The sequence below is a fragment of the Cimex lectularius genome, unplaced genomic scaffold, assembly GCF_000648675.2.
Source record: "Cimex lectularius strain Harlan isolate CLEC.00 unplaced genomic scaffold, Clec_2.1 scaffold16, whole genome shotgun sequence".
In the NCBI taxonomy this organism is placed as follows: Eukaryota; Metazoa; Arthropoda; class Insecta; order Hemiptera; family Cimicidae; genus Cimex; species Cimex lectularius.
The window spans coordinates 1,706,853-1,726,146 of record NW_019392679.1 but is presented as its reverse complement, the minus strand read 5'-3'; the positions used below and the strand labels follow the sequence as shown (position 1 = coordinate 1,726,146).

Genomic DNA, 19,294 nt, shown 5'->3' with positions numbered 1-19,294 from the left:
GTGGTTCGTATTTCCCAGGAGGTAATTAATATGTTTCGCCGGGATGACCCGACCGATTTAACCACCGCGATCTGAAAATGCAATAACATGATTATATATAAACATGATTAAAAGAAAGTGGTCGTGTCGGCGGGCCAGATCATAGAGAAGCTCTCGCCTATCAAGAGCACTGTCGATGGAACTCGAAGGACCTAACTCGTAGAAGAATGGATTTAGAAGGAAAAACAGAAGCTATACAAGGCTGCTTTGAAACCGGGAATAGTAACAGCATAAAAGTAGTATACACGTATGGGTCGAAATCAGAAAAGGGAGTCGGGGCCCTAGAAACAAGACATTTAAAAAAGTTAAGCTCTCCAATATAGCTTCAATATACACAGCCGAGAGTATGGCTATACTTGAAGCGTTGAGATATATTCAAACACTACCAGACCAAGAAACTGTCATAATCTCCGACAGCCTTAGCGTGCTAACGGCCATCAAATATGCGACTCGCCAACAGAATCCCCTAATAGATGAAATGCTGGATATGATTGAGAATATAAATAAAAAAGAGGTTGACCTCCACTTCATCTGGGTCAAAGCGCATCATGTAAATAGGCACAACAACGAAGTAGACTTACTCGCAAAAGACGCTGCACAGAATGGGGTTCCTTACAACATTATCGTCCCATGTGATATCACGGCTCACCTGAAACAAATTGCAAGGAGGAAATGGCAGAAACAGTATAACGAGTCCAAAACAACGAAAGGCCAGTACTACGCTAATATACAGCCTAGCATCCAACATAATCCCTGGTACCTTAAAGTGAATAGACCAAGAAAGTTCTTCACGACGATATTCAGGTTACGGTCTAATCATAACCAATTACCATACCACCTTGCCAAAATTGGTATTGTGGACAGCGCCGGTTGTGGATGCGAAGCGAGGACCATTGCTGACTCAAACCATGTGATCCTGGCATGCAAAAGAAACACGATGGACGGAGGTTTTGTTCTCAGAACTAAAACAAAATGGAGTAAAATTCCCAACAAAAATGGATATCGTACTCTCAGACACAAGAAAGATCCCGGTTCTCGATGCACTTGTAGCCTTTATAAATAAGAACAATATACATATTTGACAACACGAAGTACATACGGCAGGAACGAATAAAAAATTAGTTTGACTCGTTCGGGGCGTGGGGTGGCCCGGGGACGGGTGGGTTTGGGTGGTGCTGGTCTGTGGGGTCGGGTGCCACAAGCGGCTTGGACGTGTTTTGCACCAGATTCTATGGGGATGTGGTCTTTTCCATGGTGTTGTAAATGGTTTTTATCCACATCCCCGAAAATGGAAACCGTATATAAGCCCTAAAAAGAAATAAATAAGTATGAGTGCTGGTCCCCTTAGGCAGGCTTGGGCATTCTCTTGCTTTCCGGCTGCGCCTTGCCTGTCCCTTCGGGCTTCCGCATGCTGCGAGGGAGAGAGAAAAAAAAGAAGAAGAAGAAATAAATAAATGGCGGATGCTCAAACGGCGATGCAAAAAAAAAAAAAAACGGTCACCGGCAACCGATCAAGGATAGGTTGACACACGGACACTTAATTTTGCAGCACTTGAGCCTGGCAGCGACTATCTGGATCCCCTGTTTCGAGTTTTGGAGGAAACAGGGCTGTTTTATTGCATACAGTAATGATAGTTTTGTGTATATAGTGTGGGTTAAGAATACATGTGATTATTAGCGTGAATGGTGGGGGGAGGGCTGATGGCATTGAAAGGCTGTTTAAAAGTAGAATGCCATTTCATATCTAAACGTGCGTGGTAAACCTAAATTCAGTCTCTTTATTTCTTATACACAAAGTTTATCTTAGCCAACATAATGTTTACCGTAAGATACATATGAGTGTTATTAAAGTGTCTATTTTTTTATATCTCAAACATTATAATTTATAAACATATCAATCACATTACGTTCAATTGCTCTGGAGTAAACAAAGAGAGATATATGCCCATCCGTATGTGTTTTTTTTTTCAAATAAAGCAAAATTAGCCATCCTGATTTCCTCTAAATCCGAAATAATAATTTTCATTTTACGAATATCCAACTAAAAACGTGATTAAAACAAGGTTGCAGCGTCGGCAGAGAAGCTCTCAACAAGAGCCCTGTCGATAGGTAGCCCTCGGATGATCTGTCTCGTACAAGAAGGGTCATCCTCACGCCATAAGGATAGGCCATGCGAGTTTGACACACGGGCGCTGACTTTTGCACACTTGAGCACGACAGCGAGTATCTGGGTCCCCTGTTCACATTTTTGGAGGAAAAAATAGTTGCTTTATTGCATATAGTACTGTTAGTTTCGCGTACATCGTGGGTTAAGAGTAAATGGATTTATTAGCATGAATGTGTAATCGGTGGCAAAATGTGAGCACCTTGTTGACCTTCAATTACGTAGTTATATAATATATGCAGAGGATGATGGAGGAGTATCGAGTACTACACCATTCTGAATGTATGGTATGTAAATAGTTAATAATTTATTTAAGAATGAGTTAGCGTGTGAATGGGTTTAGATCTATGAATTGCACGTGTTGGGTGCTGAATTAACCCAGATATCGACAGCAGGTCTGACCCCGGACTGCCAACACCGAGGTAGGTGATTCTCGAGGCCTACCGGTAATTTACTGTAAATTACAAAAATTGGAATTGCAGGAGAACTGCGAGAAGTGATAGCCCCAACTGTGTGCATGTGTGTATGCACTTAACATATTCAGTTTTTTTAAATTGTTAGTAATTTTTTTTTGTAATTACTAATAAAATTTTAATTGTTAGTAAATAGTGCGTATTTTGTACATACAGATTTATAAAATTAGAATGGAAATGTAATTATGGCATAATTAAACAAATGAAACATACCTTTTTTTAAGAACATCTTTTAAAAATTCAAATGTCATAAATTCAAAATTATCGACAACCATTCAACAACAGGTGCACAATATTTTATTGGGCACGGTGACGGGATTGAGAAGATAATTATGGCGAAAGGAGGCCAATTTTCCCATGAGATAAGACCGAGGTGATGACCCCCCTAAACCCAGAATTCGGAGATTATTATTTATATGGCGCGTTTAATTTTATTGCCCTTAAAAAAAGAATAACTTAATGTCTTAGCGGTCTTAAATTTTTTATCACAGCTCGGGTATTTGTTGGTGAGCCATTAAGGAGTTTAAAAATCAATTAGGAGAATTCATTCATTTGCATCATCAATATTAATATACATATGTGTATACAAACAGAAATATATTTATATTTAAACACCATTTAATCTGTGTTGTCATCCAAAATTGTACAAAAGATTTTGGAGAAAAATAACTGTCATATTTTACTCTTGGGATTATCCATATTTAATTACAACCATGTGATGTACGAGTAAAAGACTGTTTTTTTCCTGTTGATTTATACCATTTCCGATTCACACAAACGCTAACGAAAAGGTTTATTTCATTTTTCAAGTCGGCGTAAGTCGGATATTTTCTCTTTTTTTGTTTCCTTAAACCCTCCAGGCAATTAAAAGGCAACATCATTTCACCCACAAATCATGAATTAGAAGAGAAGATGAGAGTTTGTGGGAGTGAAACAGGCCCTGGATAATTATAGGTGGTGGCTAGGACTCGTAGTGTGTGTGTATTTGTGTGTTTGTAGGGGTAAACTTGCAATTAACCAGGTGTCCTATCCGCCTTTCTGGCTACCATCGGACACTATCCATTAGTAGGTTGAAAAAAACCCGAAAGTCAAAATCCTACGGCTAGATGTTAGTCTAAAATAGTCAAACAATGGGATTTCCAAGGTCAGCCTTATTATAAACTAATTTTCACGGGTAAATGACCTAGGTGAGTTAATGAAACGAGATTGAAAAGGAGAGGCAAATGCCTCCGAAATCGATCTCGATTCAATAAAAAGATAGGGTTGTCCTGTTCCAGAATAGACCGGTTGAAAAAAAAAATAAATAAGTATATTAATTGTGAGATTTCTTCTCGAGGTATGCGGGTAGATGAACCTGTAGTTGGGTCGTTTCCGATCATCCTAGAATTGAAAATTTCAATACCGACGACATAGGACATTCACAATGGTAGAAAAAAAAGGAAATGATCCAGCTTATGCAAAAGTTAAACGGCAACTTGGCGAAACCTGATCAACCAGATAAAACTCCGTGAAAGCAGAAATCTTTGCATAATCTTTTAAAAAATGTTGTGTACACATTTTCCTCCCCCCATAAAAAGGGCCACATTGAACAGTTCTTACAGTCGGTTAAATAAAAGCAGTACTATGAAATCTCGTAGTCAGATTGAACGAGATGCCTTCTCGTAGAGCTCGTCATTTTCCCCCTTTTTACCACAAACCGCAAATTAGTAGTTGCCTCAATAAACAATTTCCATCCGAAGTCTTGTAGGTTTTGTAGGCTGTGGTCTCAGCCACCGTGGGACTTGGGCTAACGAGTCAAATTCGTTAGCGAATTCAATGATTGCTCTCGGTTCGCCTCCATGATGGCTTTTCATCAATTATGTCTATTGATAGATGTTGGAACTCATTATTTACGGTTCTTTAAAAAAACCATGAGAAATTAAATTTTGAAATCTGTCCAACTTACCTTTTCATCGTTGTAACAATTGTTAATTATACTGATTCATTGTATATATATTTTGTAATTGTTTAATTACATAATTTTCTAATCTTGTTTTGTATTTTTTCCAGCAACACATATCGTTCTGGTTTGCTACTGGGGGTGCTGGTTTCTGTCTCAGCAGGGCATTAGCTCTGAAAATGATGCCGATCGCAAGGTAAATTTTTGACTTTTTAGCATAAAAAGTTCATATACAACGAGGATTTTTGGTCTTTTTCGTCAAGACATCCTCACGAGTAATTTTCACATAATTCACCTAACGCATTTTCCGTTCCAGGGACGGTAAAGTTCCTTAAATACTGCACATAAAAAATAAATTCATTTTATTACCAAATACAAAGAGTGTAAACTGAATGTCGCTATTTGTTTATAAATTGGCAATTTGTATTTTTGAAAATAATTCTTTGACTCATACAACCAATTTTTTTCTGTTTATTTTATAATTTTATTATTAAACGAAAGTTGTCACGTTGAAAGGGGAAGGTTGGTCTAACAGAAGCAAATCGTTTTATTGCCGAGGCAGCCTTTCTCTGATTTTATCACCATCATCCGAGCTATACCAACTTAATTTAATTAAATTAAAAATGTTGTTTATCTTGTTTTATGTCTGATTGCTTTATTAGAACGTTTGCCCATCTTTCGACGCTTTAAATAATTAATAATTAATTTGTTGATATCGAAGGCAGCAACAGTGAGGAAATTAAATAAATTCGTACAACTGACTCAACAATGAACCTTCCATAATGGCAACTATATATTTGAAAACGTACAATGGAATTGTTTACTTTAGATCTCTAGTAATAATAATAAAGTGGGAAGTTTATGGTCCGACAAACAGCTGAGGTCATCTCCGGCCCTCTGCGTGTTTTCCTTCTTTTTCTCTTTTTTCGCGCATATTTTGTTTTAAACTGCAGCCATTTGAGCATCTCGATCTGGTTACTCTCTGATTTCAAATATATACTACATTGATATCCTAGAATGCTAGTCTCTCGTTTGTACTTCAGGTTGCCAAATACAGAATAGAAACAACACATACAATACATATATATGTATATACATCACCACATACGTAGATGTTTGGTCACATTCACTCCCCCGAGTATTCGATATTCCCCGGGTGGGGTTATAAGCAACCCCTTCCTTTCACGCTAATAAATTACTTTTACTCTCTAGACTCATACACTCACCCCAGAGTAATTGATATTCCTCGGGGCTAGATCTTTAGTAACTTCAAAAAATAAATGTCGAAAAAATAGGGATACTCTCTGCAAATAACGGCCTAAACAAGTGCTTAAGGATGATGTATTATAGCGGTGGTGGGTTCGAATCTTGCTAGTGACGCTAGCTTTTCATCCCAAACAAGATCTTAGATGAAAAGTATAATTAATTAAAATAGGGCAATTATAACTACTTAATATACATGTTGAGTAAAGGGTTTACAATTGATTAAAAAAAATCGATTTCTCTAGTAAACATAAGATTTATTATATGAACAAAAAGGAAATGAAGTTGAATTCTGACCAGATATGAAACATCTTGTTAAAGAATATATATTACAAAAAGACAAACTAATTTGGATGAACAGAGTGCAGCGATGACCTCCTGAAAAAGGTGCGTTCGCTTGATGATGTCTGGAAAGGCGAGAGCAGAAGGTGCGTTCGTGCGAATTGGGGACTTGAAAGCATCTGCAAAAGCGAGAACAGAAGGTACGTCCGTGCGTACTGGCGACTTGAAAGCAACTGCGAAGGCGAGAACAGAAGACAAAACATCCCAGAGTAATTAACTACTTTGGATCAAGTTAGGCAGACCGAGATGGGCAGGTCACCGCGAGAACGGACCCCAAAGATTTTTTCTCGAGTTTGCTTCGCGAAATCCCTGATAGGAAGGTGAAGGTCGCAAGACCAAAATTGCATTGGCTGGCAACCTTCAGATTCATATCTCGATAGAGGTTATTGAGACATTTATAGGAGGCCAAGAAAGACTTCATTGAACTGTATCCCCATTGGATGATGGCTTTATCAGCGATAGTTTAATTAAATCTATGTCTAAGTGAAAAAAAAAAAGATCGGCCGCCAGAAAGCCCGTGTTTCAACTGTGTACAATAAAGTTAGAGCAGGACGATTACTGTGAAAGGAGCGGAGGAGCCCCTGGAGGCACGTGCATTACCGTGTGTAACCGGAAAGACGAAGGAGGGCCGAATCGGGTCCGAGGGGCACGGGACACCCGGAGGGCGAAACTTTCGTGACTAATGGCAACTATCGCAGGACGGAGGGCGTTATCCCTCGGGATCAACAGCTCCGGGCAGGCCGGCTAATATCAGAGTAACTCACCCCGGCCAGTACTCGTCTATTTATAAAATTACTCTCCGGCGGTTTTCTACACGTTAACCACCTCTTCCAGACAAACCCAATTTCTTCGGAGCATTACATCCTAAATCCCTTGCAATATTATTTTCTTATAATACAACTTAACTATCCTGATATAAATTTGCCACATCATAATTTGTCGGATCGATTTTCAGCGTATACACGCCCTAGGCGCTCTCTGCACTACTGCACGGTTAGTTTTTGCAGATGCTGCAGATCCTTACTCAAGTCCTACTTGAATACCAATATAGGTTTCCGTTTAAAAAATATTGTTTTTTAACTATTTTACTCATCAAGCGTTATAGTTATAATGGATCATTTAAAGATAATTGATATCTTCACTAAAACTATACTAACTTCAAACGTAGCCATCAAAACTAGAGATTAAATAAGTGTATTGCTAAAGGATATTTCTGACTGTTTTGTTACTTTTATCGCTTATAAATCGTAAGTTTAATTATTAGGCGAAGCTACATAATTTTGTAAGGGCCCTTGGTGGTGAATAGAAAATACTTCGTTCCATTCGATGGTGACACTTTCTATAAAATCGACTGAAGGTGTTTTTTACCTTCTATAAAATAGCCAACCAGCAATATCCCTACATTGATAGAGGAAGAGTCATCTCGTGGCTACGACGTTTCCCCCGATCTTACTATCATGGATACTTTTGGAGATTCCTTAAGGTGAAGGTGTACCAATCCAAAACCGTGGTAGTCCTGATGTTAAGTACCTACTTATGTTTTCTCAGGTAAGATAACGTTTCCATGGAAAATTACAAAAAATTGTAGCTCATCAGGGACTGAAGTTGGAAGTTGTTGCAAACAGGGTGTACTACCGCTCAAAATTATTTTTCTCTCTTTTTCCACTGTACACGACAGAGAATTTTAAGAGTGGTTTTAATGTTTAGTACTAAGCCCGTCTAAACAAGCCTGTGTCATCCGGATATTCCGTGTAGAGTCAAGATATCCTCTGAAGGCCTAGTCTTAAGATCTTTCAAGGCAACCGCAAGGGTTAGATGTAGAAGTGGAAAAGAAAATGTGTGTGAAATTAGCCTTGAAAAACGTTCAACAATTTCGTAGTTCTAGGTTTAGTTGAACGTCCTTTATTTCTTTGTTTTAATTTAAAAGGGTTGTAGCATAAATAATGACAGAGCATTCAGAATTTAACATCAGATTTGAGGCTAAATTCTTAATGATATACAATTAAGAGAGAAAAAAAAGGGAGCGTTTAGATGAATGCTAGTATATTTGTCTCAAGGCCTCATTTAGAATGCACTTGGGAAACGGACGCGTTCCGATCAAATTCAAATTACAGGCTTTTCATGGCTGCAAAAGGATTTGAACGGCTTCAGTTAAACGAAAAGATTATCGAAGACTTCCCCAGCCCACAAATTATTCCGTTTAATTTAATTTCACCCCTGATATGTAAATCGGAGCGAGTGGATTTGGATCCAGCGCAGCAATAATTAAAGGATTTTTTCAGAATAAATTAACTCCTGCGTGTCTGACTGTTACGTTAATGATACTCTACCGAGACGTGTATTGTAATTAAGTTGTGACCCTTCGCCACTACTTATGATGCAGTTGGCCACCCGATAACTATATACGTTTCTGGTTTTAAATTGGTACCAACATCGCTCAAGATGACATTGGGAACATACAGGCCTGTCAGAAAATTGTCACCCGTCGGACTTTAATCCGGCTTAGGATAGGATTCAGATGTGTTGAAAGGAAGAAGTCATTTTGTATAGTGTCAAGGAATCCCACTAAAAACTGGAATGCGAAAGGGGAGATACCAGTAAAGATTACAGATTATTTTGTGCTACTGCATATTATTTACTACAGCATCCCCTGCTTTCTTCGGCACCATACTCCGGCCCAGATCCGTTAAGAAATTTGCTTAATTGATCCGTTTGCAACCGTGCACTTACTCAAAACAACTTTAGTTTGCACAGATCATCACATTTTGTCATCGAGTGTGTTGAGGTTTCATTCACTTATTTGGATTATCTGCACTGTATTGTTTTAAAAATCTTCAATCTTTCTTGGTTAAGAAATGTCCTCTTGAGGAATGCAATGGTTTGGTCGTTTCGGTTCATTTTTGTCTGTCTGTCAAGTTTGTCTCGGCTTATCGCCATCTTCATTTCATTAATCGTGTGGAAATTGTCGGTGTTATCTTTTTGTCTTCATTCTCAAATGCGGAGTGAGTCTGCAGTGACCGTCACGATTCTTTGCCTTCCTGCTTCCTCAGATGCGTCATGTAATTTCTTTCCTTTCTAATCGTTTTAGCAGATTTTTTGGATTATGTCCAATGAGAGTTTCCCACCGTTCCCTCACTCTCGCCTAATCCTATTGACTAAGAGGTTCTTAGATAATCCCAGAGAAGGGTTCTTCGGGTCCGGCTAGGAATGTCCACTCTCCTGCCTCCTGTATCTCCTGTAACCCAGTAAAAACCCTGTTTTGCATACCAACCTTTATTTAATCTGAACATAATTTAGCTTTAGGATATGCAAAATTGAATAAACTAATTAAATGTTCACTACTTTTAATACACGGTCATCACTGATGGTAAGAAACATGATATGGCATATTTCGTCTTTTAAGTTTATTTAAACGTGACGTGTTGTTCAATAGGGTATCAGCTAATAAGAATGGAAGTAATTTCTCAAATAATAAAGTTAAGTGAACGTAAAGATACTTTATTGAGTCAGGAAGTGCATGTGCCGTTTTCGCTTAAGACGTCTACTCCACGTCTTCATGTATCAAAGTGAAGAGTGAGGGCGTATGTAGGAAACTTTTATGGTGTCATTAACAAGATGGAATTGGAATCTGCATGTATGGGCGATATTTCTTCTAGACACTTCCAATTGACGTTGAACGACATTTATTGTAGTTTGTTTAGGAAGAATGTTCGATATGTTTTTGCCTTTAACTGTTATTATGTTGCAAAACAAAACTAGGTTGGTGATTTGTTTCCTGTTTAAAAAGCAGCATTGAACATGTCTGGAGTTGTTTACAAACACAGACATGCGATTAGTCATTACCATGAGGAATCAGGAGGAAAACTTCCAGATCTTTTGGTTAGATAGTTGCCTAGATTGATAAGAAAATCCTAAAGCCAACAATGATTGTCTATATACTATTTTCTAACACCATAAGTAGCAGAGCTTCGAAATCATTTGGCTACATCTGCTGAATGCAATTTGTGTTTGATTAGCGTTTGACCTTTTGCCACAATAACTTTTGCTTTTCGAGAAGTTCTTCTTTTGCTAACTCTTTTATATCGGCTTAAATATCAGCAAATCTACAGTACTGGGCTAATTTTTACAACCTATTTCATCTTCAATTTTTAGGTGTATCAAAACTGGTACATTCTATCAGTCCTTATCCACCTACATGCTTTAAGTGCTGGTTTTTTTTTTCTTTTCTTTCTTTCTTATGCTTTTAAGTAAATTGATTGGCATCCCAAATTCTTGCGATAGCTTCCTGAACGAGATTGGATCTCGGGACGACCTGCACCTTGACACTGGTGGTCTGAGTGCGGAGCAATGTTCAATGTTGTTCAGAAACATTGTTTCAAGTCCGGACCAGGCTTAATTGGGATGATTGAAATACGTACCAAACCCCGTGCAACGCCATTTTTGACCTCCGTTCTCCATCGAGTCCTCTGATGTGTTGCTTTATTTACAAGATTTCCAGAAATTGCCGTTATGAGAAGGCGAAAATACATAGTTCTTTCAAGCAATTATAGCAATTTTAAAGTTGTTTACAAATATGTGGACCGCTCCGATATCGTTGCCGGTTTTATTTCGTGTTTTATAAACTCACTCTTATTAAGTGCACGCGCAGATTATTCCTCATTATATTGTTCCACGCCCTGTTCTCGGAGTTAATTGCCCGGACTGGTTTCGTTCTCAGGGAAAAAGTACTGCTGAGATTTGAAAGTTTGGAAGAGTTTTTACAACGGCTTAGAAAGGAGTGAATGTTCGAGGGAAACATTGTCTTTTGAACTATGGTGATACTTAATGAATGAGAAATGGATATTGAAATAAAGGGAAAAAGTCCTGAAAATCCAATCTAAACAATCTCGTATAAATTTAATTTACAATCAACCTGTAGTTGCTTAGTTTCGAGTTGTAGGGACATTTTTATGAGGCTTGATCCATTTTAGTGCTATTATGCGACCTAATAATTTTTGATGTAGCATAATTCAGTCGTAATCCTTTAGATCCTCTGGGAATAAGAGATCGTGAGCGCGGTATTATAAAATTCTAATGAAACATGTCTCGGAAATAAAAAAAGGAACCGTGCTCACACCTTTCACTGCGGCATTAGCTGTATTAAACTTTTGTCGGGCATATAATGACTAATTTAAAACCCGACCGTACACAGGGTTAACGAGCACCGGCGAATCTGGCTTTTAAAAAAAGCATCAAGTGGGAATTCGAAAGAATTTTAACCAAGCAAAACCAAAATCCGGCAGTCACCGGTGATAAATTACGGCCGGTAGGTAGTACCAGAACCGGAGGCGGGATGATAGACCTTCTTCTTAATTAGGTTGAGTATGTCACTCCCCAAACCTCTTCCCATACGGTTAGAAAATATGATTGAAAATTGGGTAGTTATTAGTTACCTGTAGTTCAAAAATAAGTCAAAATTCATTGCTAAACTGACAAAGCAGTTATTGCAGGTTATTAAGGCAGTATTTATTATATGGGTGGGCACGACGTCAACACATTCTTTTTTCATACATTGTATAATATAAAGAGCCACTCCATAATTAAACATTATATATAATATACAAATTAGAATTAGGAGGTGTCGGTGGCCGCAACGGTTAAGACGTTGACACGGCGGTCATCACTGTAAGGTAAACGTCCTGGGTTCAAATCCAGCGGCCCTGCATTCGACATGCATACTTAGAAATGGCCCTTATTGCAAAAACATCGGCACCCCGAGAGTTCAAAACAAAATTAGACTTTGTTCTTCTAGTTGGTCTTTTTTGATTTTCGGTCTTTTTGTTTTTGATTTGTATGATTGTGTAATAATGTTTGTAAATTGGAGTTTTTTTATATTGTTCTATTAGTCGTTTTTGATCTTCGGCCCTTTTTCTTTTTAATTTGTATCATGTTTTAATGATGTTGGTGAGGTATCATTTTGGTGATGTTTTTAAATTTGTATGTTTCAAATGACGATTGTGAGTTATTGTTAAATCGGATTTTTTATTGTTTTATTTGGGCTTTTTTATTTTTGGTCCTTTTTATTTATAATTTGTTTAATGTTTTAAATTATGTAAGTGATGTTTGTGTGTTATTGTTAACTCGGAGTTGTTGTTTTTGTTCTAGTTCTTATTTTTTGATCTACGGTCCTTTTTCTTTTTAGTTTGAATGTTTTAACTGATGTTTGTGAGTTATTGTTAAATCGGATTTTTTTATAGTTTTATTTGGCCTTTTTTGATTTTTGGTCCTTTTTATTTTTAAATTTCTTTAATGTTTTAAATGATGTAAGTGATGTTTACGAGTTATTGTTAAATCGAAGTTTTTTTTTTGCTTTTTTTTATTGTTCTAGTTCTTATTTTTTGATCTACGGTCCTTTTTCTTTTGAGTTTGTATGTTTTAAATGATGTTTGCGAGTTATTGTTAAATCGGAGTTGTTTTTTTTTATTGTTCTAGTTCTTATTTTTTGACCTACGGTCCTTTTTCTTATTAGTTTGTATGTTTCAAATGATGTTTGTGAGTTATTTTTTGTTAATGTGGTTTTTGGAGTTTTTTATTGTTTTATGTAATCTTTTTTGATCGTCGGTACTTTTTCTTTTTAATTTATATAATGTTTTAAATGACGTTTGTGAGTTATTGTTAAATCGGATTTTTTATTGTTTTATTTGGGCTTTTTTATTTTTGGTCCTTTTTATTTATAATTTGTTTAATGTTTTAAATTATGTAAGTGATGTTCGTGAGTTATTGTTAACAATGAGTTGTTGTTTTTTTGTTCTAGTTCTTCTTTTTTGATCTACAGTCCTTTTTCTTTTTAGTTTGTATGTTTCAAATGATGTTTGTGAGTTATTGTTTTTTTTTATGTGGTTTTGAAGTTTTTTTATTGTTTTATGTAATCTTTTTTGATCGTCGGTACTTTTTCTTTTTAGTTTATATAATGTTTTAAATAATGATTGTGAGTTATTGTTGATTTGTGTGTTTATGAGTTTTTTGTTGAATATGTTATGTTCATATATTTCTAAGTTTTCTAGGAAGCCCATTTTCGCCCTTTTTGTACGTTAGTAGTTTTATACTTATTTGTATTGTCGATGGTTCGGGGTTGTTTTCTATAAGGCGTGTAATTCGATTTTTCGAATTGCCCCTAAATGATTTGATATGTTCTTGGTATCTGCCTTTTATTTTTGCATCATGTCTGTCCTATGTATTTGCCTCAGCATTCGCGCGCTAGTGTTTTCAGTTTTTTTTTTTTTTTTCTAGTTGGACCGCCTTGCAGATGCTTTTTTTTTCCTTAGTAATTTTCCTATTGTGTTTGTGGTTATGACTAATTTGTCGAATAAGTTAGTTTGTACGTTTCTTTCCCATGTATGTGAATGCAATTTTGTTTAGTGGGAGTGATTTATGTCTGACATATATTTTGTGACTTCTAAAAATTCTTTCTATTTGTCATATTTATTGATGATGTTTTTTGGCATTTTGTTCTTAATTAAAGTCAAAATGTTCAAAAATATCTTTAAAGAATTTTCTTATTAATTTGAAGTATTTATTTTGCTAAGAGATGCACGTAGTGAAGGAAACAAATTAAACACAACATAATTTGTTCAATGTTGGTCTATTATTTGGACGGACTAGAGAGCTATTTCTTATACCTGTCCAATGCAAGATTTAGAAAAACTTTTTTTCCTGGAACAATCTCCGTATTCTATTACTTACGGGGGGGGGGTTTAAATTAATAAGAGCCCTTTCTTCCTCTTGCATATTTCCAAAACTATTCGGGAAGTCATTAGTACAACGACAATGGTTGAAAGGGCGCAAAAAAAATTTTTTATGGGTCGTGCAAGGTTTGACGGCAGGGACTTTGAAAACTAATGATAAACCGGTCAGAAAAAGTCAAGACTTTTTTTACATTAATTTTCTATTTCGGGTGCCGTTTTGATACCTGCCCCTGGGCCTCAACTTGATTAACCTTTGTTGAGTTAACAACTAATTCCCTGGGTTTGTAATTAAAAGAATTGATTCATGTTGGGGCCAGTCTACCGACGCCCTCTCGGATCCGGCTTTGATTTTTTCCTCTCTTTTGCCCCCATCTCTTAGCCATATGTAGCTGTAAATTATCTTAGCATATGGCTGAATACACTCGGTGCCAAGACCTGCACACATTATACTGCGTCTGGCTAGTAGACTAGAACGGTTTTGGCCATCTATTGTATGGAAAAGAAGAAAAGATTAAACAAACAAAAGAAAAGAATAAATCCAAAGCTGTTCCGTTTTTTTGAAGAAACAGAGTTGTTTCATTGTACATAGTAATGATAGTTTTTGTGTTCTTAGCGTCTGTTGAGAGTGGAGTATTTATTGGTGTGAATGTATAGTGTTAAAGGGTGAATTGCTTGATGTGTCCGACTTAATTGAAGGGTGCCACTCCTTGGCTCCATATAGAGAGCCACCCGATATGATTTTGATTGATATTGTGCTTGAGTGTCACAGTGCTAGTATTTGGGACCCAAACAAAACTGTATATTGTATACAGTGCATTATCGATATCTCGTCTTGTGTTTCTGTGTGTATATTGAAACTGAATGTATTTATTAGAGTGAATGTGAGTCATTTTTTTTCTTTTTCTCTTATGTATTTGTGCATGCTTAAACTGCATTAATATTATTAATAATGATTTTTTTTATTGACAATATATACAACAGTTTTAAATCATTTCTATCTAGATCATCACATTAAACATTATATTTTAAATGATTAAAAATTAATAAATACAAACTAAAAACTACCAATTAAAAAGACAAAAGAACAATAATTTAAATAAATTAAATTATGATGATGAAAATTGTACACCGGCTTCACCACAATACTTCCTCGATGACCACACCCTCCACATCCGTGCTTAAAAAAAAAAAAAAAAAAAAAAAAAAAAAATAAAAAAAAAAAAAAAAAAAAAAAAAAAAAAAAAACTAATTCAAAAACAAACTTAACAATTAATAAATACAAACTAAAAGACTACCAATTAAAAAGACCAAAGAACAATAATTTAAATTAAAATGTGATGATGCAAATTATACTACTGCTTCTGTAACAGTACTTCCTCGATCACCCTCCACATCCCTAATTCACCAAGAAAAAAAAACACTGTTTCCAAAACAAACCACTAATTAGCTTAAGCAATAATTATTATAACTAAATAAAGTAGCTAGTAGTAATAAGTACTTAAAATTGTTAAATGTAAATATAATGAATTCACCTTCACTTTTTCTTTCAGTGGTGGCAGGTTTATGGGCATTGGAGAGAAAATTCGTCTCCCTGACGATGTTACCATGGGCTATATCATCGGTACGTATCAACTACAAGTCATATTTAGCCTTAGCTCTCTTATTAATTAATTATTCTTTATTTCTACAGAACATTTGCTTAAGAAACCTTTGACCGTGGTAGATCAGTTTCATTCGCATTTAGAGCCAATGAAGTTCATCGCACAGGATACTTTCCACGATCAGGTAAGACTTGATTAACAATTGAGTTTTTTTTAATATGCTAAATTCATTGTTGGTTTGTTATTTATTTTAAGCATTCTATATTCAAAAATATATTTTTCATTGAACATACATTTTCTATTGAAAAAGGATTGTAGAAGTTTATTGTGGTTAGAGGAATCTCATTAACAAATTGTTGATAGAATGACAAAAAATTTCTTTAATAACTGAAATGAAATAATTGAATATTCCGGTTCAGAATTCCCACTGCACTTCCCATGAGCCATTTTGAAAATTCAATTTTTAAATTATTTCAACAAATCGAATTTCACTTGGTATCTGAAGTATATTCGTTTTAAATGGCACAAGTGGACATGCCTTTGTTTAGTATGTGGAAAAAGTTATGAAGTTGTGGTGACCTCATCTTAAGAAATTGTACAAAGAAAATTTTTATTTTGTTGAATGCTCAGTTTTATTTTATAGTGATATAATAAATAATGAAGTAATGTCATTTCTTAGAAGCCTAAGCAAAATAAATAAAATTGTCTTTAACTTGTTTCCCTTAAAAAAAAAAAAAAAAATGTTTAAATTTCTTTCGGTCTAAAATATATTGTGATACTTGGCTGGATCAGCAGAGAAGCATTCGCAATCAAGAACTCTGGTGATAGGTGGCCCTTAAAGGACCTGACCACAGAAGGTCCACATTCACCCGATTAAGAATAAGCCATTTATGTTTTGGCCTAATTGACCAAATTACCACCCATTAATTTCAATTAATTATTCTTTTTATGTCTTGGATGAGATTATAAAGCTAGTCATGAGCAGTTTTCAAACCCATGACCTTCGGTTCAATACACCACTGCTCTAACCACTTGAGCTATTGTGACTTCGATTCACCCAGACACCAACTCCCCATCTCAACCTACAACCTTTCGAATTTTCCCTCTTTTTGCCATTTTTCAACCAAGACCTTTTATAAAAAGAATAATTCATTGAAATAAGTAATTTGGTCAATTGGACCACTAAATATAAATGTATTAATATTTAATAAGTAAAGAAGTATCACTTCATTAACAGCTCCCCGTGGCCACTTCGTAAGGGGAGTTGGTGTCTGTATCAAAGTCATGATAGCTCAAGTGGTTAGAGCTGCGGTGTATTGAGCCGAAGGTCATGGGTTCGAATCCCGTTCGTGACACTTAACTTATTCATCTTAACTAAGACCTTACATTAAAAAAAACATTAATGCAAGTACAAATTTTTCTATCTATCCATGGTATAAGACAGGTGTCGATAATTTTCCAATAAATCTGTATTTAAAAATTTAAATTAAATTATTTAAATTTAATTTATAAAATTTTGAAATGTTCTTTGTTATAGATTACATTCAGCTACTCGAAATATAGTAAAGATGAAATGAATGTTGTGAGGATCGACGGATTCGATACCAGGATAGATCCAACAAGGTATATTTAGTCTCGTGTGATACATTAAACTATAAAAGAACTTCATATTAATATATATTATTTTTATTGTTTCAGGTTCCTTTCTCTCCACTGTTATCTATTTCCATATTTTCAGTTTTGCCCTAGGTAGCGTCTACCTAGTCTTGATAAAATGCTCAATATGTTTATAGAAATGACACTATAATTTCTAAGACGAGGAAGTGAGTGTGAAATTGTGTGTGTGTCTGAGTGCGTGTTTTCATTGGTTATTAGTACATAAAATTTATACTAAATTCGTTATCGTTGTTTAGAACTTATAATTTAATTTTTTAACGTTATTTTTATAAATGATATAGATGACACTTTGTGATTATTGTTTTTAGTCCTGATTGCTAGCCATAAATTAAGAATGTGAACTAAGTAGATCAGTATGATTTGTATTATTATTATATTTTTTTAAGCACAAATCTCATTTGTTTTTTGTTAATATTGTATTTCGAATTTATATTTGAGTCAAATAGATGAATTTTTTTTTGTTTATATTATGTACATAATACATTGATTATTGTATATTTTTGAATGGCTGTGATTTTTTGAGTTCGAAACAGTTGATTACATAGTTTATAAAAATTAATGTCAAATTGAATGATATTTTTTACAATATTAACTGTGTGGCTACAATGAAATGTATATATATTATGGAAATGTTTATTTACTTGTTCAAAAGAATCAAACGTCAGCATTTTAATGTTACCCTAACCTGAAACTAGAATTATATTAAATTGTTAAAAAAGTTAGGTTTTTATGTGGCAATAAAAAATCAAATATTCTTGTTTATGTTTCTTTCCTTCATATTTCTTTATAAAATTAAAATAACATGTGTAGTATTTACTGTCCATTAATTAATTATTATTTAGAGACTGTGGTCTGGTGTGACATAGGTTTAGTAAGACTTTATTTATTTTATTATTATTAATTCTTTATTTTTTTCTTTACTCTTAAAAAAATAAAGATAAGATAAAAAAACAAAAAACAAATAACATAAAATAAAATAAAGAAAATGTTTTTCTAAACCTACATAACACCAGACTGCATATCACGAATTCTAAATAATCGTTTGAAATAACTTGGATCACTTATCCCAATATAAATTAAAATAACTTTATTTGTATATTTTTAGAAGTTAATCAGAGAAGTTCGTGCAGTTTTTCATATGTTATTGTTTTAATACTGCTAATCAACATTTGATGTTTACACCCTGTAATACCAAGAGGATAATGCATCAGTTCATGAAAAACAAAAGTTGAAAAGTTCATTGTAAATGTTTTTAAAATTTATTTTTCATGGCTTCAAAACCCATAATTCGTGCATGCTTATTGTATGAATTTTAAGGGTCATAAAATATGCACTGCATTCAGTGATGAAACAATGAGTGCACTGCCCAAAAGTGGCTCAAAAAGTTTGCTTCTGGGAATGAAGGGATTGAAGATGAACCACAGTCCGGTAGGCCTTCTGATGAATTGACCGAAGCTAAACTTGATTCGAGTCAACATGTAAGGAGTTTAGTGTTCAACATAAATTTATAATAAATAATAAGGAAATAATGATACACTAACACCACGATATATGTATGCTGCATTGACAGAGAGGGTGATATGTTTGGGGCACTTAGAAAGAATGTAAGAAGAGAAGTTACCAAGAATATTATATAAGGAAAAGGTGGAAGGAAACAGAAGAAAAGGAAGACTGAGAATCGAATAAAAGAGTGACGTTGAAAAGGCTTTAAAGATGATGAGAGTTGTTAACTGGAGAGAGTTGACAATAAACTGATCCAGATAAAAACTGTGACGGAGCCAAGAGCCATGCAGGCATGTAATGCCAGCTTAAATAAATAAATTACGTAGATATCGTCGCTATTCTCCAATAAACAGAAATTATATAATTTCATTATATAATAATACAATTATATAATTATCGCGAAGACCACTTTTTTAAATCTCACAATTATTTTTAAATTTTATTTTACATGTCTTAAAGCACGAGTAGAATAGAGAAAAAGATGCTGATACAATAGCATTGAAGTGTAGACGAAAATGGTAAATACTGGGTTGTTACATTAGATATTTTTTGCTGAAATTTAATATTTG

The 19,294-nt window shown here is 34.8% G+C and overlaps 1 protein-coding gene across 1 annotated transcript in view; it reads left to right on the top strand.

Moving 5' to 3' along the window:
- Positions 1-17,982, top strand: part of LOC106661495 (fringe glycosyltransferase) — a 56,380-nt gene extending 38,398 nt beyond the window's left edge. Inside the window, exons 6-10 of the mRNA XM_014384940.2 lie at positions 4,726-4,811; positions 15,495-15,565; positions 15,635-15,729; positions 17,083-17,168; positions 17,244-17,982. Of these exons, the coding sequence (XP_014240426.1) occupies positions 4,726-4,811; positions 15,495-15,565; positions 15,635-15,729; positions 17,083-17,168; positions 17,244-17,298 (393 nt within the window). The 3' untranslated portion in view covers positions 17,299-17,982. The remainder of the gene's footprint in view (positions 1-4,725; positions 4,812-15,494; positions 15,566-15,634; positions 15,730-17,082; positions 17,169-17,243) is intronic.
- The last annotated feature ends 1,312 nt before the right edge of the window (positions 17,983-19,294 follow it).